Source organism: Anas platyrhynchos, chromosome 2 (genome assembly GCF_047663525.1).
Source record: "Anas platyrhynchos isolate ZD024472 breed Pekin duck chromosome 2, IASCAAS_PekinDuck_T2T, whole genome shotgun sequence".
NCBI classification, from domain to species: Eukaryota; Metazoa; Chordata; class Aves; order Anseriformes; family Anatidae; genus Anas; species Anas platyrhynchos.
In genome coordinates, this window is record NC_092588.1 from 88,682,322 (window position 1) to 88,705,334 (window position 23,013).

Genomic DNA, 23,013 nt, shown 5'->3' on the forward strand with positions numbered 1-23,013 from the left:
GAAAAATGCTTAATGAACTCTAAGGGCTCTTGCTGATCAGCATCTATAATTTAAGGAGCTGCTATTGGCAACTGTCTGTTTCTTTGATTTGCTGGAAGTTAGGAGCCCCTTAGGAAGAGCAACAAGCAAGCATTGTGTCAGGTCTCTAGTGCTCACAACTGGTAGCATAGCAGCATAAACTGCCATCAGCTGGTACTTCTCTTCACTTTTTATGTAATGTAACATACAGTGCATATAATTATAAATATGTATTTTGTGTATATAATTATATGTTATATACAATTATACAATATAATTATATGTAGAATTGTAGTTATATACAATTATAAGTATAAATATTATGATATTATGACATAGCCATCAGAGGTTTTAAAATGCAACATTTAACATATTTGCCTGTGCATCTCTTATTTCCACCCTGCCCATGAACAGAGAAATGGGACAGACCTCTGGGGACCACAGGGTCTTTAACTGCAAGATCCAATAGAAAGACCCCTTAAAACGGCAGAAGGGGCTCCACAGGATTTCTTTTGCTGGGTCCCTGTGATGGGATAATGTAGTTTCAGCTCTGAAGAGGGGAGAAAGAAATTCTCTGTGCCATTTGATGACAGTTTATTGTAGACCGTCCCATCATTTGACTAATCTCCAGTCATCATGTTCTTTGTTATCATAATTAAGCAACAAGCACCTAGGAGACAAGAAGAAAACCCTAATCAAGAATAAGGCAGGTAGCGTGACAACAAAAAAATCCCTACATAAAAGAATGAAAGTACAGAATACAGGACTCTGTAGTTGCTGCTTTCTGCTTCTCTCTTAGTTCTGAAAGATTTGGAACCAATTGCTGTGGAAGAGAAGCAGCCATGTTTCATTCAGGCTGAGAAGCCTTGTCTAAAAGGAAACTCCCGATGCCCAACTTTTTGTCCTCTTCTTTGGATTTGGTTTTGCCCATCTAGGAACTGTGGAGTGCCAAGTAGATGCCATCTGCTGACTCCACTGTCCTTGATCAGCAAGGCTTCACCAGCCACTAAAACGTAGGCACTGACAGATAAAATTGGAGCCCACGTGGGTGAACTCAGTGGGCTCATATCAACTCATACCAACTCAGTATATCACTGCAGTAGTATTGCTTTATTGACCAGGTCCCACTCTGATTATTTGCATATACCAGATTTTTTTTATTAATAGATGTTTAATATCCAGTTGGATTCCCAGGCATCAGTCCTGCAGCTGATCTTTTCCTGTGAGGTGCACCGAGAACTACCTGGTTTTCAGTTTTCTCAAATTTTCAATCTGTAGTTTAATAAATACACCATTTCATATAGTTTTCTGCTTTTACCTTTTATTTTCCACATTACGAAGTATACAGAGTATACAGCTCTTGTATATGTAAGAAACTAGTGTATTTGATGTTTCCAGCTATGTTTTCCTGCTGAACTGTGAAACATAAAGCACTTGTTGGTAAAGGACAGGAGTTAAAGCCGTTTGTGTCTCTGCAGTGAGACTGACTGATGTCTTACTAGGCATCCTTAGCTTGTGTGACTGGTAACGTGACTTAAGGTTGTGTATCAAGAAACACCAAGGAACATGTAAAAGTTTCACTCATGAAACCTCGTGGAGGCAGAAGGGGAGTGTCCATAGTTCAATACAACTGCACTGCAGTTCCCTGCAGTGTGCATCTCTTGGTGCTTGATGTCTGGAATCACACAAAGACTGACATTTAGCCACTGTGAATGCATTTAATGAGTCACGATACCCACAAAAGCATTGTGAACTTTGCTTTCTTTCCATCTTTGAAGACCAAATACCTCAAAGGTCTTATTTCAAGGCTGAGAGACAGTAAATTGCATTCAGGACCTCGCAGGAGATTAGCTTTAATTTTTAGCTGCCTCAGGCATCATCACTGTAGCCAGAGGGTGTGCAAAGAAGTATTTTAAAATAGTATTTGCTACAAGCAGTGTATATGGCACATACTTTCACCAAAAATGTGTTGGTTTTTTTTTTTCCCTTTCCTAAAGAAAATAAGGTCAGTTACCACCATTTTTGTGAAATCACTATTAGACTGTCAGGTACCAAAAAGAAACAGAAATGCTGGAATTTATGCCCTCACCTTTGTGCATTTTAGCAGAGTGAGGAAGTTTCCATATACACAATTGATTAAGTTTGGTAAAGATCAGTCTGGAGTAGAGCAAAGTGATTTGCAAATTCTGACCAATGCAAGAGACTGTCAGGGCTCTTATTCCATTATTCCTTCATCCTTCTCACACAAAAGTCATTCAGGCAAATATCTGATGCCTCATTGGCATGGTTTCAAATGATTCAGGTGCTGTAAAGGAATACAAGGGCTACTGTTTCTATTTCCCTGAGGCTCATGCCAACAGTTTTCCTCTGTTTGGCAGAGGGTTACTACCAGAGAAAATTGCTCAGTGGTTGCAACTTCTATCATTTTAATAGTTACATATATTCCAGGCTCCTAATGCTGTTTTTTCAGTTCACAAGCTGAACAAAGCATTTTCAGAACAAAGCCGTGGTTGCTGAGGTCCTTATTTTAGGCATTCCTCCTTTTTAGTGCTTTACTCCTAACCTGTATGCAGTGTTGAAACCTTCTCACTAGCCCATCTCCACTCTTGTGTAGCTGACTGATGTGAGACATTCAGAAGATGGCCCACTAGGGCCAAGTGAGGAATTGAGAAAAGTGGAGGGAAGGAAGATATGAAGATATTTAATGCTAAAGAGAAAGACAAGGATGTAGTCCTTCTGCAGTGAAGGTGCAAGAGAGCCCAGCAGCTGAACAAGTACTTTCAACTTGACCGAAGTTGACGAAGCCTCATTTTTTCATGAGTTTATGAGTCATGATTGAGGGAGTAGTACCAGAGTCTGAAAAGAAAATACGGTAGTTAAACTTCCTTGGCCTTTTAGATTCTCTACATTCTTCCTGAAAAAATGGAATGGAATGAGACACTCATTTACAAACCATATTAATCTCTCCTATTATTAGGGTTTGACTACTCTGTAGTTTCTGTCTTACTAGAAGAAACAGGTTGGCTGCACCATGGAAGACAGGAGTCACTTACGTTGATTTCTTTCATGCAGGCAGTAAAATCTGTGAGATTATCAGTGTCCGCTATGCTTGACCCAAATTATAACATTACACAGCACAAATTACTCTGTAGAAGCTGACTAGATAGCTTGAAAAATAATTGATTTTTTTTCAGTGCATCACACTATCAAATCATAGTTTAATATTTCTTATCCCCATTCCTCTTGCACAAAATGTATAGTAATTGCACTTCATAGTACATTGTCTGGTTTGTCCAGATTAAAGCAGTGGTTCATCCTCCGCTGTCCAAGGTTATGCTTACAACTCTCCTTAACAGATTTTCCCCAGATATCTTCTTCTCTGCTTGGGAGAATAATTAATTGCCACTTCATACTGCTAAAGATCCACTGCAGTGTTTTTCTCCATTCTGGATAGTTGTTCCCATGTTTTATTGCTTGCTTTCAGGAGTACCTTCTTATAACAAACCAGGACTTAGTCATGGTTAGTGAGTGGCTTGAAGAAACATTACATTTTCTGTAGAATCAAAGTACTGTGCAGTGTTACTCAACTTTCCACTTAGTTATTGATCCCAAGTTTAAAGATGAATGAAGGGAAATGTACGTCAGAATCACATTTTGCTGCCACCGTATATACCTGCAACTTGCAGTGTGATAAAAAGCAGCCAAATGTTTAAGCCATTGTAGAGGCCACTTTGTTCAAGGTTCATTCATTTTTTCCTATCTTTTATTGGTGGCCTTCATCTTACGTCTCTGCATTGCTTCTTTATCAACGGTTGCAACCGGGCTTTACTACGAGTCATGGGCTAATAGAGCTGAGGCAGTAAAATCTGCAGGAAGAAATGTCACAGTAAGAACCAGGTCCCCCTCGGAGGACACAACCCCAGCTGCTGACAGTGCCAGTATCTGAAATTCTCTGGGTGACTGGGTTCATCGTCATTATCTCTAATGAGTATACAAAAAAAGGCAATAAAAAAAAAAGGAACAGATTTCCCCCACACTCCCCTGCCTTATTTCATCAATGGCTTAATTACAGCCTCATTATATTGAGGAGACATCACATATCCTATCTAGGATCTTTACACTAAAAAAAAAACAAAAAAAAAACCAACAAATTTTAAGACATAATCCACATTCTTTTTACTTTACTATCAACCATTATATGCATGCCAAGGACAGCTTTCAGAATAATGCCATCCATCCAGCGAATGAGTTTGTTTTCACTGCTTTTAATTTTGATCTTTGAACTCCCAGATGCTTTTTTATCTTCAGGCTGCTGGCACAAATATAACAATTTGGAAATGACATATTGGCTGACAGTCACTCAAGAAGGTTTTTACCTTTTCAGTCAGGTTTAGTTCCTGCTTCAGTAAAGATCATTTCACACAACATGAACAGAAGCATTCCTGCCTACTCAGGAAGATGTTGGACCACCAGAAGCTGACTTTATAAAATCCTCACGAGCAAGCCAAGGGCCTTGTCCCATCCGTGGTACCGCACTGAGCTTTTGTTCTGGAACAAAGGATTTCTGTTTGGTTCAGTGAAGTGGAGACTGATGTCTTCTTCATCATTGTTCAGGTTTCACACAAAGAGTCTATTCTGCATGAATGGCTGGAGCAAGCAGAAAAGGGTCAAAAATTGTCCCTGCAGCATGTTTCTGCTCAAGCATTGTAACCATGATAGGAAGCAGCAAGTGCTGCAGAAAATTTAGGACAGAAGAAAATGGCTAAGTTGTGTCAAAAGTATTCAGAGTCTAGGAATCTGCCAGCTTTGGTTTGTTCAAGCTTTCTTAAGGCGTCGCTATGCCTGGTAAATCATTCTGCATTCTGTAAAAACTACAGCAGGATTCAACAGGCCAATACAATGACTATCTTAAATGCTGCAGTGACCCAACCCTGCCTGAAAAATACTACCCAGGTATTTTCAGCAGCAGTTGGTGGGGAGGTACATGTGCCATCATCTTAATGCTGTCAGAGGATCAGGGTATTGTGCAGCTGCTGGACCTAGCTTTATTTCTGAAGAACGATGTGCTTCATCACTCTGAATTATAAGAAAAGTTGGGGGAGGCAGGGGAAGACTTAAATCTGCAGAAATCAATTATTTCCAGGGTTAGATGTGAAGTTACAGTTTTCCTGCAGGCAGGGTCTGGTTTCTTGTGCTCCCCCTGCTGCTTGGCAAATTTTATGACAGCTGATTTCTGCTTTACAACACCCTTCACAGAAAACAAAGTTCACAGAAAACTATACTGACCTGCAGGTACCTGAGGGGTAATTGCTATAAGGGAATGTCTTTGTGATTCAAGTCATTACCATTCTGATAAACAGCTTTCAGATATGTCTGTGGTCTGACATTTTTGCTGCACACAGATCTAAGGCTTTTTGCTTCATAGGATCACGGGATTAGTCATGTTGGAAAGCCCTCAGGAGTTCATCCGGCCCAGCCTCTGGCTCAAAGCAGGTCAGCTGTGAGGTCAGGGCAGATCTTCCTTCGAGCTTTACCCAATCAGGGCTTGAAAACTATACTGAAGAAAAGGACCAACCCTCCAGTCCACTTCAGAATTAAAAGACAAACGAGCATATCACCATGTTATATCCCAACAGCTTGTTGTATAAGGAGAAGCTTAATCACCTCCCTTTGGACTGATCACACTTTCTTTTTCCTAAAAGGCATCAGAGAACCCCTCGAAACTGCAGGGGCTGGGTGAAAACTGCTTTCTAACATGATGTGCAGCCCACATGGGATAGGATTCTGCAGGCCTGTTCTGTTAGGAGCCCAGGTTTGGTATGCAACAAGCTTCCATAGCAAGCCAGTGACGTTGGCCTCTGATCTTGTACCATGCACAGAAATTTCTGCACAACTTCCAAAGAATTTGATGATAGCTTGTAGCTGTATGCTTGAAAAACAAGCCTGTAAAGACAGGAGGCTTTTACCACTTCATTATTTTCATCTTAAACTCATTCATGATTTCCTGTCAACAGGGAATAATGTCTTTATGATGAAATATATATATATATTTTTGACCACAGTAAAACATGAAAACCTTTATAAACCTTTATTTGTAAATTGATAAGTGGTTGGGTTTCTTTTTTCTTTATAAGAATCCCATTGAATATTTTTCATGTTCAACTACTTGAGAAACTGCATGGTAGAATGAGTGCTTCAGGAGGTATTAGGAAATTGTGTTCTGTTGCATAGCTACATTCAACATGAAAACACATTCCAACTAGAGCTTGGAAGATGGGTGTAACTAATTTACAGTAACTATTGCCATTGCTTCAGTACTAGTAGTTAATTATTTTTTTTACTGTCCATGATAAACATACAGAAGAAGAGTGCTATTTTCTGTAATGTTAAGATGCTAGAGTTAATTTTTGAAACAAGTCCTGGTACACAGACATTTAGGGGACTAAAGTTTCAAGGTCAGTGAAGGTATAGATTTATAATGGCCAGAAGAACAGCACTAAGCTCAAAATTGGGTGGTGTTTTTTTTTTACCCCCCAAAATCTTGCAAATTAAATGTTGATCAGAGGAGTCAACTCCAGTTTATCCACGCAGATTCGAGTTGGAACAGGACATTCTTTTGACTGCAAACATATCTACAAGAACAGCTCATCCCTTAAGAGTGATACAGGCTCTTTAATGAGATACAATTATAGAAGCTCTGTTTGTATGAGAAAGGCAGAGGCCATGGAGATGTTTAGTAGTTCAGGAGATCGGACTATGTAAGACTCTGGGTACCTTTTAGATCTGTTTATAGCACACTTCAAAAGTCAAAAAACATGTGGCATTCTTCCATATTAATAAAATTGATAAATTTAACTAATATTGTTCCAAAAAAAATCAAAGATACAATTCAAAGCTGAAATGCATAATAAGTTGTAAAGTACATTTATTCAGCCCTCACTGGGTGTCTCGTACCATAAGAGGTCACAAGAGGTCATGAACAAGGTTTGGGTTAAATTCCTTAAGATGCAATCTTCAAAATATACATAGAACAATATTTGGACAGTTAAACACCTTCCTCAGACAGCCCCACTTCTGCAAACATATCAAGTTCAAGAAGTGATAGGGATAACATATTTAACCGGGGATGGAATAGTTAACCCGCAAAACATACTTCCGTGATGAAACACAATTCATTTTTCTGCTTCAAAACAACACTGAGCAGATGTTTCCTTTCTCATTCCAGGCTGGTGTATATATAATCCATTTTTTAAAAAAATACTTATTTTAGGTTTCATAGCCTCTTTCTGAGAAAGAGTCTTATCATGTCTGTGTCATCAAGCGTTGTTTTTTCCAACTAAAGGTTGCACTGAAGCCTAGCTGTACTATACTGTTCATAGCTCACTAGAATACTCTTATCCTTATATTTATCAGTGAATGTCCCAAAAGACACACAGCTCTCCACAAACGCCTAAAAGCAAATTAATCTAGCAGCCTGCAGATTACTACACACATGGCAATAGCATGTATTAACATAACATATTATCATGCATTATGCAGTGGGTCTCTGAGGTTTAGTAGTCCCTGTCAGCAACAGGAATGAACGGAAATAGCTTCCAGGAGACATAAGACCTCTGAAAAGGCCAAATGCTGGTAGCTCTTGAAAACAAGAGAACTTGTGCACGCAGCATCTGACAGAGTATCATAAACAGTCTTTTGTCAGTCATTTATGCAAGTCAAATACATGTAGCATGCTTAAGAAGAGGTTAAAGGTAAGTTTGGGCACTAGCAGCATTGTACTCCCCCTGCTGCAATAAAAATTCCATGCATTCTGTCAGGCTTGTTGACAGCAGAAATTTTGATGTGCCACGATGTATCATCTTCCAGTACGCCTGGACAGTGATTTTGCTAGCTGAGAAGAGCAAGGTTCCACATGGAAGTAAGCACAGGTACCTAACGAGAGGGTCCAAGTCATTACTGAAAGGGCTTGATTTTTGTTTTGCTTGTCCTTTTTTTTTTTTTAAAAAATGCACAATTAAATTGAAAAAAAAAAAAAAAACAAACACCAATATTAGGTATTTTGTATACACAACATAATGCTGCATGGGATAAAGGTACATCACTGCTGTCAAATGTACTTCTGGAAATACCGTGCCTAAGTAAGGAATACCTAAAGCTGTAGCTGCCAGCAGCTCAGACCATACTTTGGGGGACGGACATCTCCTACATGTATTCTGCTCTTTCCCCACTCTCTGTGCCCTTTCCTCAGGCAATCCCCAGCAACATTTAGCCCGGAGGACAACACTAATCTAGCTGGAGCTTTGATCTCATCTAGAACAGCTGTACTGACTCTCAGGCAGCTCTAAGTTGACATTTTTAATCAAGTCTTTCAAATTTCACCGCCCTAGACCAGTTAAAGACACATTACCCAATAGCACAACCATTCAGATTGGTTGAAGTGATTAAAACATTTTCAGAAATTTTCAGACTAATGTTCATACAGAGATAATACCATAATAAATGCTACCACATGTACTCAGACCTGCATATTCTTTAGTGTTCTGTGCTCCTGCCTGTATCTCTTTCCTATACTTTTGAAGTGTTTGTCACTTCTTAGTTGAAGGTCCATTTAAATGATAAAAAGCTTTAATATCATCCTTTGCTCATACCATAAGAGAAAAAAAAAAAAAAAAAATGAAGTCATTTCCATTGCTAGAATTCCACAAGAAAAATCCTTACTTGCAAAGCATTAAGATGTTCAGCTGGTAAGTTCCTAAGTACGACATTCATTACTGTACACAGGCATTGTAGTCAACTGCCGTCACAGCCTGAAGCTGCAGGGTGTAAATATGCACGTTGCTAGTCTGTGCCAAAGCTCTTAATGTTTCATCTTCGCCTCTTGATTAGATTAAATTAAGCTATAAATGTAACCTTACCCAAGCCTGTTTATTCTATTTTTAACTTTGCAGACATACACAGAGAGGCATAAGGGGGGGTGGGGGGAAGGAGTTAACCGGAATGCTTACCTAAGAGAAGGATGGGAGAAATACAGGTTGTAAATCTGTTCCCTAAAGCATTTCCTGATCTGAGCCCCAAGGAGTTGTAACTGCTTCCTCCAGTAGATCCCATCCCCAGATGGATGGACCACGCTGTTTCACTGACTACTTGCATCATTTATTATATGTCTCTCTTCTCCACTTTGCTTTCTGAGAATTATTTACTCTTTACCAACATAATCACAACTCTCAGCATCACAAAAAGCTATGACTCCATCCTACTTTAACATATCTTGTCTGTAGACAAAATACCTTGCCTACTCTGTATGCAGAGTGTTACTGTTTACCTGAAGCAGGGTTTAATTTCTTGCACTACATTTTGAATGTCTTTGATATAATACAGAAACTTCCCAGACTTCAAGTGTTCTAGAAAAAAAAATTGCAGAGGTTTTCCATAATACACAGCATTAATTTATTTTCTTGAAGCTTAGTTCACTGTTGGTAATGAGGAAATCATCTGCTCATAAGATGACATAGAGGAATCTCTTAGCAAAGTGAAATTAGCCATCAACATTAAAAACAAACAAAAAAAATAGAAGCATGCTGAGAAATAGATAGGCTGCCCTCCTGCTACCTTAGCTCACCTCCTGAAACTGCTTGTTCATGAGGGTAGCAACCACTACGATCCTTACCCACCAACTGCTGTGTTAGAAGTGCTCTTTGAGGCCATTTACCAGCACTGGCTCTGCTGATGGGGGTGGGACTGTAGTTTGCAACAGCTGAGGAGGGATGCCTGCATACCAGCTGGGTGTAAGTCATTACCCCTGATTGGCAAACTGGCATTCCTTCTGTCTGAGTTGGCTGCAGACTGAGTCTGTTCCTGCAGGGGCCAGAAACAAGCTTTAACTTCAAAGAAAACAGGATGGAGAGTAATGCTTTTGGTCACTTGTTTGCTGGCCTAACCACACATGCTGTTTCAAATACCTGTTCAAAGAAGGAAGGACTGCTGTATTTGCTGTTTGCTAGCAGTGAACAAACTTAGCTATTTAGCATAAATGTATGGAGTCTTGCAGTGGGGGTAACCACACTGCTTGGTGGGTTGCTAGTGGCATAGGGTAGTACAAGCAGCATAAAGGTCTTCGTTTTCATGAAAACAGCAAATTGCAGTTGAAGAGTGGACGTATTTATTTATTTATTTTCTTTTTTAATTGGACTTTGTAAATAGATTTGACGAAATATTCCCTCTATGGTAGCTTGTGTAAATGACTGCAATCTGCCTAATGATGTCTGTGGCAGTGAAAGAATTTGCTCTGCCCTATACAGTTACTTTTTAATAATTGGATCCTCAACCATACAACCTTCTCTGCTCCAGAGTGTCCCCTGCACTTCAGTTGTGCCCTATACCAGTAGTTTGGCAGGGGGAGAGAAATGCTGACTGAAGAAAAAAAAATTTGCTCAGCTCATTTGCCTTCTACTCTTACCTTCTTCCACATACTGTTCTCTGGCTAGGCGAGGGAAGTACACTGCAAGATAGCTTCAAAGTAATAAAGTAAAATGAGAATAAGAATTGTTTCTTACCCTAAGAAACAGGGAAGAAAGCTAAATACTGTTTTGGCAGGAACATGAAGTGTTTTGTTCACTGCATTGGCTGGCAGATTGGGAGACCTCCCACAGGTTGCTCCGTGACAGACCTTGAGAAACTTCTGTGGCCTGGATACTTTTAGGCTAAATAGAGAGGACAATCTCTGGCATACGACCAAAGAACAGGAGTGAAATACCAGCTGTCGTGGAGGTGGTAGGATTTCAAAGACCAGCTTTAAAAGCCATCTGAACGTGTATGGTTGTAACACCTGGACAGTAAGAAAAGAGCTAGATAGTATGATATTAGTTTATAGGATTAAAAATAAGAGTGCTGATGTGCGTAATTTACCTGGCACACTGGCTTATAATGTGACAGAGGAATAATAGAGCATTTATCAGTCTGAGTTTTGCCCTCTTCACTCAACTTGCTTCATTAACATCTGTTTTACTGGGAAAATAACAGGAATAAATCGCTTTTTAATTGGCAAAACACATTAAATATCAAAGAGTAGGGATTTATACTTGAACTCTGGCACCCCTTCTTACAGAAGAAAGTCCTGCAAGGGCTGTTGGTACTGGTCTTTGGTGAGGGCCTCAAACCAAAGCTGAAACCACCAGCTGCCAAGAGGTCCCTCAGTCTGGACTGAAGCATGGACCTAGGATTGACCCAAAGATTAAATGGCATGTACTACAGCTGTATTACTTCTTGCATGCTTTTTATGCAGGCTTTCTTTCGTGTATAGATTAAACAGCACACTCCAAATGACAGGATCTGGTGGATTTCTGGCCTTGAGGGCACCATGTCTGCATGGCTATGTGTATTACACACTAATGGTACTAGTATCAGCACTGTGTTTAACCTCCTAATCTTAGATTTAGGTCAAATCTCTGCACGTCGGAGTAGCTAAAATGTCTAGTTACAAAAACATTTGATAATCTGTTCAGGAGTATGGGTATCTCAACCAGCGCAAGTCCTGTAAAAATCAAGCTCGTTCCTGTTTTTGTAAGACCATTCAAGTGCAACTATTTGCAGGCACCATAAAAAAAATTTATATATGCATATGGGAGGAACCCGAAGAGCATGAAATGCTTCTGAAATGAACATGGTTCTTATGTACACTGACGTGGTCTGTGTCTTTGAATGCAAACTGAACATACATACACTGTGTGTACATTAGAGTCTTACTAAATTTAAATAATTGAAAACTTGTTTAAATTGTTGCAAAAACATTGCTTTGAATACATTTCTTAACACAAATTCATTCTGTTTATGAGCTTTGTATGCTATTGTTTATTTTCCACTATTTTTGATTGATCTGCGATAAGTAAGAATCTGTTTTCCACTCTTTGTTGAGAACAATAAAGTTGGTTGTAAGTTTTGTAGGGTTCAGCACCCTCGATTTAAGCTGAAGTCGGGAATTGGTGGTGGTTCAGGTGGCTCTCTGAAGAGTCTTCTAAAACCCTACGTCCAATTGCTTATTGGTTACAGTCAGACTGAACCATAACATCTGAATCATTAGAATCCAAGCACAGCAAACCAATATTCTGTTAGGCTTGCATATGTGTGTTATTTTTTACTGTGTCTGCTTCATAACCTGTTGAGTCAGGACTGTTGCTTAACATGTAAGTTTTATTTTCTTTCATTGGTCTTTGTGCAAAGAGGCAAAAGCCCTGGATAACAGTTGAAGAGGGTGATTAAAAGTTAATGATAAAATATGCCTGATTTAGTGATGGTGAAAACCTTAATCCTTTCATGCTACAGTAGAAAGGTAAACTTAATTTTTTTTATTATTATTTTTACTTTGTATCCACCTTCTTCCTTCATTTAATACCAAAAATGATTCATCAGTAGAGTAAAGAAATGTTTTAGATGAGAAGATCCTGTCTTTTATTGTGCTTCTGTTCTGAAATGTAAACCTTTCTTAATTTTGTTCTTCTGGCTCTCCTTCCTAGCTCTGTTTTGTGATGTTTTGGACACCAAACGTGTCAGAGAAGATTTTAGTTGACATAATCGGAGTAGACTTCGCTTTTGCAGAGCTGTGCGTCGTTCCTTTGCGCATCTTCTCCTTCTTTCCAGTTCCAGGTAAAAACAAGAAAACAAAAACTCTGTAACCTCCAAGCAAATGCAACTTTGAGGTGTGGTTATAGGGTCTGACTCGGCTGTACCTGTAAGAGTGGCTAAGTGCATACCCAGCATACATAATAAGAACTATTTTCATCAAAGTCGGTATAGACCAAGACTATTTCCATCAGTAGTCAGGCTACAAAGATTGCAGTAAGAGCAGTCTGTCTTAGGCAGACTTTTGACTGACCAAAGTAAAACCTGAATTCTGCCTATTGGGGTTGACCAAGAACACACACATCAACAGCACGGTGCTATAGCACATACGAGCACCCGTGGTTCCGCTACTGAGGCTGTAACTTCAATATGGCATCAAGGACTAACTGCACAAGAGCATTGCCTCCAGCAGTCTCCCCTTCAGCTGCCAGTCTGAGTGACACTTCCAGATATCATCACAGCATAAACAGAATAAAAGTAAATGCCCCTATTCAGGAGAGAGACGAGCTTGGCAGCAGTGTTCAAAATGTATCCCCTCAAAAAATTTCTAACTGTTGTAAACAAATGCTACTTGATGTAGTGTAGCATAGATCAAAATGGACTGCCTAATAAATTGTTTCTAAGTGAATGGCTCCCATGAAGGGTTGCTGTCTATAACTGGCTTTTTTCAAAAATCAGTAAGTTTAAGCAGCTTGGGTATGAAATCTTCTTTATTTCTAGTAGGGTTTCCCAGTGTGCAGAGTTACCAGAAACAAGTTTAGTTTCACGACGTGTATTTCTGAACAGTACTCTCTGTACGAAAAAACTTTCACATGAGATGACTGACAATTGTTACTCTTGTGTCCCTTTTTCCCCTTCCTCTGTTCATGAACAGTGACAGTCAGAGCACACTTGACTGGTTGGCTGATGACTCTAAAGAAGACGTTTGTGCTGGCACCCAGCTCAGTGCTGCGGATCATCGTCCTCATCACTAGTCTCATTGTTCTGCCTTACTTGGGGTAAATCTCTCCCCTCTCCGTAGAGATGATGGAATTGCTCTTCTCTTCGTTCCTGTTTCCTATCACTTTGTAGCTGAATTTGTCCAACTCAGAGCATTTTCCCCAAATACTAAGTATAATATAAAGCCTAAACAGTGGCAATATCTGGAAAAGAAACATCTACAAATTTACAAATGATACTTCGCTGTAGGCAGTCAAGATATCGATGCCCCTTCTGAAAAAATGCACAAATGTCAGTGAGGCAAAAATCTGTCCTATGAGAATTTATTTCCATTCTCTTAAATGCACTGTTAAGAAATCTAATGGAAGAATATCTTGTTTATAATGTTAAAGGATCCATTCTGTAGCATTCTGTGCACTCTGTACACAGACTTTAAATTCTGTGTTCAGCTTTTCTTACTCCAAAATTTGATTCAGGATATGTTTCTTTTACTAAATAGTGAAGCACGTTAAGAAACAAAATAAGTCCTTTAAAATACTTGTCACTCTCTTTGCCAGTACATTATGTCTTTGAAGGGAATACTTCTAACAACAGATTAATTCCATATACCACTGGAAATACAATTTTGAATCAGGTGTTGTCACACAATCATGACTAATTTTTATTTTTTTTTTTTGTGCTACCGACAGAGTTCATGGAGCCACTCTTGGAGTAGGATCCCTTCTAGCAGGTTTTGTGGGAGAATCCACCATGGTTGCAATAGCAGCCTGTTATGTCTATCGGAAACAGGTAAGAAGTAGGCTCTGCAGGATCTGGTGAAAGCAGTTGATGGTGGACTTTATTTCAGACTAAAAGTACATTTTCAAAATGTAACTCCCCAGCATCCCCACTTTTTTACTGACCACCCTGCACAAGGTGCATAAGAAAATAGAAGACCTTGATCTCTGTCATGATTAGTCTGTTACATTTTTCTTGAGCACCAAAGAGCCTGAACACTTTGAAAAAGCTATTCTTGGCCTGTGGTTTCACACCATATATTTGTTCAGACTGACCTTCTGATTGTTTGTTACAGCGGTAGCTCAAAGAGTGTTTCTGGCAAGGGACATTGTGCTTAATTTTTTGCAGGCAGTACTAGTAATTGCTCTGCCAACCTAATTTATTTCCTTACTGGAATTAGTATGTAACTGACACCATCATCTCAACAGCCAATGTGACAGTGGCAAAGCCAATTAGTAGCTGTACGGCTCAACTTGTTTTCACCTAAAGTGGCAATAAATGGGCAGCATTTGAGAGCTGTAAACCAAGTGTTGTGTAGACACCTCTGAAACTTTGTAATTCTGATATGCGCAACTCTGCTGAATCAGTAATACCTGTGGGGTTTATTTTGTCAGTTTTACAAGTGTTTTCTGTAAGACTAGTCAGCCTGCTGAAGAATGTATAATAAGGAACAGATGCTTCAATTTGTTTTGTAGCGGGACTAAATACCTCTTAGCTTTACTAATCCAGGACATCCTGGATGAATCATAGGACTCTTGAATGCCCTCCCATTCCTGCTATCCAAAAATATTCTAATATTACTAGGCTTTGGTGAGGTGGGGGCTCACAGTGGATCCAGCAGTAGCAAGAAAGGCCAGAATGCTCACATCTTGAAAAATTCCTGAAGTTTCACATTTGAAAAATTAAGATGCCACCTCTCTCTTTCCCCCTAAAGCAACTTATCTTCTCTGATATTTTGTTTGCTTTTCTTTTTTTATAATAAAAAGTCTGTGATGTAAAAGATTCCAGATGCTTTCTTCCCTCCAGTCACACTGAAGCCTGTCTTGGATGTCACTTAGCATAAGAAGTGCCTCCATCATTGCATTCATGTTAGAAAAGAGAAAGCTGAGCCCCAGAAAGGTTATGGAAACCTTCTAAGTTAAGACAACTTGTTAGTGACAAACCAGGAACATGACACAAGTGTTCTAGCTGTTTGTAGTCTACTCTAAAAAATACATGACTCCTATCTTGCTTCTCCTGGTGCCCAAAGTTTGTAAGCCTGTGTTCACAAACAGCATATTTGTATGTTTATGCATGGTTGTTTCAATCTAGAAAAAGAAGCGGAATGAGAATGAAACAGCTGCAGAAGGCGAAGACTCTGCTATGACCGACATGCCTCACACGGAGGAAATGACAGACATCGTAGAAATGAGAGAAGAGAATGAATAATAAAGGGGATGCAATTGTTCTCTACAGGGACGATTGGAGTGATACTTCAGCATCTTGTCGTCTCTCATACTTTTTTGTTTGTTTGTTTTTATTTTTGTAATAAAGAGGCCTTGATTTAAAAGGTTTCAGATAAATTCTCTAGCATACTGAGTATGCTCACACTGATGAGGGACCTAAAAAGAGGTCTTTGCTTTTTCTTTTTCAATTGAATTTGTTTTCTCACTCCATGCAGACATAAAAGATACAATTGCATCGCTGTAGAGTCTTCCTTACTTATGCATCCACCTTCTCTGGACAATCTGCATTTGTCAACCAAAGCCCTGCTGTGTGTGTATGCGTGCGCGTGTGTGCACGCACACGAGTGCCACTGGCTCAGTGCTACTGCCATAATCCTACTCCCTCCCCTTTCTTTTTCCTTCCTTTTCTTCATGAGAAATGTTAAGGAAAAGAAGTTTGGAATACAGAGCTTTATTTTACTTGCTTGAAAATGACTTTGCTACATAAACTAATATACTATGGTGAACTATATCTTTTGTTTGGCCTCGTCACTAGAGCTTATACTGCACAGGGTACAACACAGGGAGGAACGTGTAAGTCTCCGCATGGAAAGTGGAGAAAAACAGGCTCCTCTCTCCTGTTAAAAGTGTGTGATTGTGTATATACACACACAGATACATAAACAGAGACATACATATATATATTTATATATATATGCATACAATAAATAAAATACACACAGGACAAGAACTCTATTTACCTTTCATTCCGTCTGAAAGATAGAAATCTGTTGAAAAATGTAAATTTATAATTCAGAGTCTTCTTGAATAGTTAAGCACCGTGTTATATAGGTCTCTTTAGGGAAAAAAAAAACATGCACTTTCCTCTTGTGAAGAGGGTAATAGCAAATGATAGAATTTGACTGTATTTAAATAAAAAAAAATAATAAAAATTGACAAGCTTTACCAAAGTTCTTGTCCACTGATTTAACTTTAATTTTTAAAGGATGATTTACTCTAGACTTATTTCTGGTGCCTATATATTTAAAAACAAACAACAGATAACTTCTGCAGGATACCATGGTATATTGCGTTACTACACTTAGTTCCATGAAGGTCTTTATTTGGTGATGTACACATGCTCACACGTACATGTATATATATATAAGTATATATATACACACACACTTCTGTGTATGTTTTGCTATGATGTATTTACCTATGCAGTAGATCAAAATCAGTATGGCGAAGCTCAAGTACTGATGATCCTCCAAGTCCTTAATTAGGGACCATGATCGCTTGTTAGCTCTCAATACAGCAGTGTCATGGAAGCAGAAAGCTGCTCAAACCAGCAAGCACTGCACTTTGCAAACAAGGCAGGCACTGTGCGGTTTAATTGGGCCTTAAATAGGAGAGCATGAGGTTGGATGGTCAATCTGTGTCAGGTGGAAGTGAAGCCTGTGTAAGAGGTCACTGAACCAGAGATGGTTTGGGTGCCACCAGTGGTGGCTGCAGGAGCAGTTTGTACTCCTCTGCTGGTTTGTGTCTGGCTGCGGGGCAGCATTCCTGTTACCAGTTTGTAGTAGCTTGGGTTCTTTCAGCTGTAACCATGCCTGAGTTTGGATACCGTTATCCTACATACTATATCTGCAAGTCAGTTAATTTAAACTTTATTAAGTAAAAATATATTTTTCTAAGTTGTGGGAATGATTATTTAATTGTGGACAACTTCAGTTTCTGGATTATTTGCCAGGTACTCCCAGCACTCAGAGAACTGATCGGAACTAGGCATTACTTTCAATGTTGTATCAATATATGTGTATATATACATACACATGTGTATAAATATATATATTGTATATTATGTATATTTATTTTAAGCTAGAATACATTTCCTATTTTTCCAAGTTCAGCTAAAAACGTCTCTAAAACACTACAGAGTTGGATAGTAACCAGGTATGGCTATAATGAAAGGCATTGTATCAATGAGCTTTATTTTAAACATTTGTACCGATTTTTTACATGCACAAATGACTTAGAAGTGATGACATTGAATGGCAGACTTGAAAAATCAGTTTGTGGTTAATTAGCAGTGGCACTAAGAGGCAAGACTAAACCTAGTAGCCTCACATCTTCTGTGCCACCACAAGGTTGTTCTCATTGTTTCTCACAGTAGATTAAACAAACCAACCAACCAAAAAAAATAATAAAAAAGGCAAAAAAACCCTCAGACAAATGAACTTTTGCAGTATGCAGACTGTACACACAAACATTCATGAATACAGACTCTCAAACAGTCATGTGTATATAACATGTATGTAGACTCTTACAGATCACGGTGGCCATTTAATGTCTTCTCTATTCATATTGTTTTGATTCCTCCAGCACATTTGTATCCAAATCCACAACACACAGATTTTCAGGAAGTACAGAGATAAAGCAAGAAACTATATTTGTGTAATATTTCTTTTGATAGGTTACTGAAATTTAAACAGCAGTATTTTTGAAGAATTCCAAGCATTACGGTTTCATTACCATAGGTTTCAAGGTAATTATTGTACCCAAAAGTAAGAATTTGAAAACAAATTAGGTGAAACACTGAAACTTGTTTTAGATAGAAAACTGAACATCAAAAAGTAAATTTTTCGTCATAGAGTACTGAACTAATGGAATAGTAAAATTCAATTTTTCAATTTTATGGGTAATATTTAATATTCCTGTATTTTGCAAAATAACAAATGAGTACAGGAGTGGTAGGATTTGGGCAGGTATTCAGGCAGCTACATGAGGATGCTTGTATAACATTTACTTCTGCTTCCTGTGTGTTGTGTATTTCTTTACATTGCTCTTTTGGGTTTGCCAAATAGGCTGATGTTTCGGCAACGAGCAGCTCCATGTGGGAACTCAGTGCCCGAGCGATGCTCACTCCGCTGCAGGTGGCAGCCTCAGCCTGAAGGCGCGTTCACACGCAACTCCGTGCACCCCAGCATCAGCTGGTGCTCCCTGTGGGTAACATCTTCAAGGGCTTTGGTGACCTCTCCAGGGGTGGGTTCAGCTGGCTGGCAGGCTGGGAGCTCTGGGGGGCCAATGCAGGGCACGTGCCGCCTCGCCTGGCTCAGCTGAACCCACCACCCAGTGTGCTGGAGCCTTGCCCATGCGAGTGTCACCGCCAGGCTGTGAACATGCTGTCCCCTTCCTGCCCAAAGGGATGTCCTCAATTACTGTAAAATGGCTTAGCTGGCTCCTCTGCGGGACTGCTCCTAAAATTGCTGTGTGATGGATGATGAAATTACAGACACCTGATAAGTTCCTGCTGCGGAGAGCCAGAGCGTGGTCACCTCAGTGAGTTCATGTGGCGGCTTAGCCTATCCAGACTTTATTGAGAATTTCTGAACTATAGAAACAAAGTGACGATAAAAAGAGGAACAAAGTTGATTTGCATCCCACATTTTAAATTTTAGACTGTGGGAGAACATGCCACACAGCAGGAAGTAAAAGGGGCACTGATAAGTTGTGGGTTGATGTTCCTAAACCCTTAATGCACACCTAAAATTGTGTTAACTTGTCCGAGCTTTCCTTTTGCAGACTTAGCTGTTGAGAAAGCTATTTTCTTTTATCCTCCCCTCTCACACTTACCAAGCGATGGACTTGAAACAGGCTCTGCATGTCCTGGGCACTGCTTGAGGCCGCGCGGGCACATCAGCTGCTCCCAGGCCTCCCCGTCCCTCTTGCACGGCCGCCCGGGGTGTGAGCGCTAAGTTGCCTGCTCCTTAGCTAGAGCTACACTGGGCGAGAGGATTGGGTGAGTAACAGAAGTCTTTTGTTTCCTACTCATTTTTGCTGCTAAATATTTCCCTTGACCGGGAGAGATTTATACCTGGCTCTTGCTCGGTTTTTGCCGAATCGCGGCAGACAGACAGACAGCAGCTGGAGACAGAGGGTGAGCTGCTGAATGCAGCGCATTCAGGACAGGCCATGGCGCACAGACAGGAGTCTTTTGAAGGGGAGAGCTCCTTTTTTTGTGGGCTGGCGCCTTGTGCTTAAAAAGAAGGGTGAAAGGACGCTTTCAGGCCGAGGCGCTTGGAGCGGGCACGGCCGTGCGCTGGGCTGCGAGGTGCGATTCTGCGGGGTGTCAGGGGGCGTCCTGCACCCCACTGCCCACAAACGGGTCCTCGGCAAAATGCAGGGCAGGGTGGGGACTGGAAAGGCAGCATCATTGACTCCGTCTCCCACTGGGGTTGTGTGGATGTGGTGCAGTTGGCAGGGATTTGAGTGCAGCTGGGTGTTACCTGAGCATAGTTTCAGTAGCCATTAGTGTCTTAGAAAGCCATGCATATATATATGTATATATATCTTACATATATAAGCGTATGTATATGTGTGTGTGTGTATGAGAGTTTTATGCACATATTTTTATTACTGGCTGTATATAGTTTGTTGGAACAAAGATTCAAGCATAAACATCTTAATGAGGGACTAATACTAGGCTGTGTGAAAAATTGCAGTTTCAAGCTACATGAAAGAGTAATTTCAACAACCTTTCAACGGGCACAATAAGATAAACCAGGATTTCAGTCAGTAAGCTAAAATGGGAAAGAAGGGGAAAACTTGGAAAAGCTTATGGATGTGGCATATCCAGCCTAAAGCCAACAGCGTGGTGTGGAGCACGATTAATCAGCAGAAAGCAGCAGAGCAGTGACTACTGACATATAACTGCTCTAGAGAGGAACCGAAGGGTGAGAAGTAACATGTAAATAAGACACAGCTTTTAAGTATTTTGGTTTCTGAGAGTGGAGGAGTCCTCAGTGGAGTATGAAAACGTCTTTGAAGATTATTCCAGCAGAAATAAACCAATATGCAGGTTTTATGACATGCAAAGAGGAGGCTTTACACTTCTTACTGGATCTGAGTAACTGGCAGGAACTGGGCAACTGGGCAGATGTCACCCAAACATTGGTTAAACAAAGAGGAAATCATCACAGTTTTGGTATTCGGTATTTCCCAAATTCCAGCCTAACTATGTGCATGTGCAGAATGTGGTATTTGCAAGCCAGGGCAAGGTCCCCCAAGCAGCACCGGGGCAGGCAGGCAGTTTTCGGCCTCCTGCTGGGTGCTCGCAGGAGGGCGGCCTCCACGCTTGCTCTGCAAATGTGCAGCAGCACACTTTGTGGGACTGCCTGCTGCTGCAGCCTCATGATACGAGGCACATACGTTAGTTAGCTCAGGAACAAGCTCAGGCCAAGCGTGGGCTTGACCTACAAGAGTGTGACAGAGCAGAGAGAGGATGCGGGCTGCCTAGGGAGCTGGGGCTCGGGTAATCTGGGGGCAGTTTGTGTGGGTTTACTTCAGAGATGCAAGTTCACGTTTCAGTGCGCGGATACACTCGTCAGCAAAACAATTGCCAGAGTTCTCGATGATTTGCACATTCTGAACAAAAAGGCCAAAGACAAAATACAGGGGCAGAGAGCTGAGCTTTAACCTCAGCTGGGATCACGTACGCAAGCAGAAGGGCATGTTTTCTGCTGCTTGTGCAAGTTAACTCTATGGTTAAAGAGGGATCTTACATCTCAATATGCCATAACCAAGGTGTGAGCTCAGTCAGTAGAACAAAAAGACTGGTGTATTTTTAGGTGCTTTTTTGTCTTTGCAACCGTGAGAGGAAAATTTTCCTTGGCATTACCAAACCTTGTCACTGCTCATACCAACTTGTTAGTTTTAGCTCATCATTTTTTTCTCTCATTCCTAGTTCAGCATCTTTGGACTTTTCCTTTATTTCCTTCTGAAGGCTCCTGCTAGGTTTATTTTGTCTATTGGCGTTTTGAGAAGAAAATTGTAATCTTCATGCTGAATGTCAAGTAATGCAGTGATTAAAAAGTAGCTTAAAACAAAACTTTGTTGATGAACTGTTTTTATTTTTCATTTGCTAAGCTGAAAAGGAGAGTCAAGAAACAGAAGGAATCGGGGGGTGGTTTTTATTTAAAATCAAGAATTAACAGAATTAATTCAAGCTCACTACTTAACTTGGGCCACTTTTCATCTTTCTAATGATTTCATAGCACCAGAATCCCAACTCTTACAGCAAAACTAGCACTGCAGCCTGCGATAGTTTGAAGCAATGACAAGTGTAAGACTTAATGTATTTCAAACCTAAAAATATAGCCTGATGCGTTGGAGAGACCAATTAACAGAGACGCTCTATTAAGTTTAAAATTCAGCTGGACTTGAGCAACAGGTTGATGTCTAAAATGACCCTGCCTTGGGGTTAGATAGAAACTAGTAAGGTCCCTTCATCTTAAGGGACTTGAGACTTTTCTTGTTTATTTTAGGGTTTCGGTTCAGGGCTGAGAAACTGTGCCCACCAGGGCTCTACAATGCAGATAGCTAAGCCAAAATCTGAGCTTCACAGATTCTTCTGCAGATGACAAAACCTTCGTATTGTAGAGCCAGCTTTAAAGTACCCTCCTACCCTGTGGGAGCCCACAGTGAGGGCAGAGCAAAAATAAGCTATTGTATATGCAGACAAAATATTTGAGTACTGCACTGCACTTTTACAATTAACTCTCTAAATACAAAAGCCTGAAACCAGCAAGCAGCTGCATACATCACGTTTCCTCCTATCCCTCTTTTCATGTGCATCATTCAGCACAATAAAAAAAGCTATCCCTTCTAATAACTCCCCTTTGCAATCAAGGTAATGCAGAGTAAATACATAAATTTATGTAATAAAACAGCTTGGCCTATCTACAAATGAGAGCACATAAATCCCCTTTGAAGAAAGGATGTATTTTAAAATTGAAGCAACAGCTTTATTCATAATTCAGCAAGAACACAGGAGAAAAACAAAACAAAAATTGAAAAAAAAAAAAAAAAAGCATTAGCTTTTAAAGAGTATACTGCCTGGGTGGAAAGCAGAGTATGTGTATGCATACAGAAAACAGAGCATGAACTTTTTAGTTTGCTCTCCAAGACAGCACTAATGTAACTCTGCTTTTATGCCCTATTACAATAAATGAAAAGTCCTTTGTAAGTTGTAATGAAACAATTAGTATGCTAGAGGCAATAAATTTGCTGATTACTTAGATTAGCTGATTTTATTCACAAATCTTGCAAATGCCTCAAAATCGCAAAAGCTCCAAAAAGCTGAAGGTGCATATGCATTTTTGTAGGTGACATGAACAAGCTTTTCTAAATAAACCTAATCACTATTAAAATAACACAGTTCGAAGCAAGCTTCACCTAC

The 23,013-nt window shown here is 40.0% G+C and overlaps 1 protein-coding gene across 1 annotated transcript in view; it reads left to right on the top strand.

Moving 5' to 3' along the window:
- ANKH (ANKH inorganic pyrophosphate transport regulator) overlaps positions 1-16,305 on the top strand; it is a 99,520-nt gene extending 83,215 nt beyond the window's left edge. Inside the window, exons 9-12 of the mRNA XM_027451625.3 lie at positions 12,528-12,657; positions 13,508-13,631; positions 14,262-14,361; positions 15,661-16,305. Of these exons, the coding sequence (XP_027307426.1) occupies positions 12,528-12,657; positions 13,508-13,631; positions 14,262-14,361; positions 15,661-15,777 (471 nt within the window). The 3' untranslated portion in view covers positions 15,778-16,305. The remainder of the gene's footprint in view (positions 1-12,527; positions 12,658-13,507; positions 13,632-14,261; positions 14,362-15,660) is intronic.
- Positions 16,306-23,013: the final 6,708 nt, after the last annotated feature.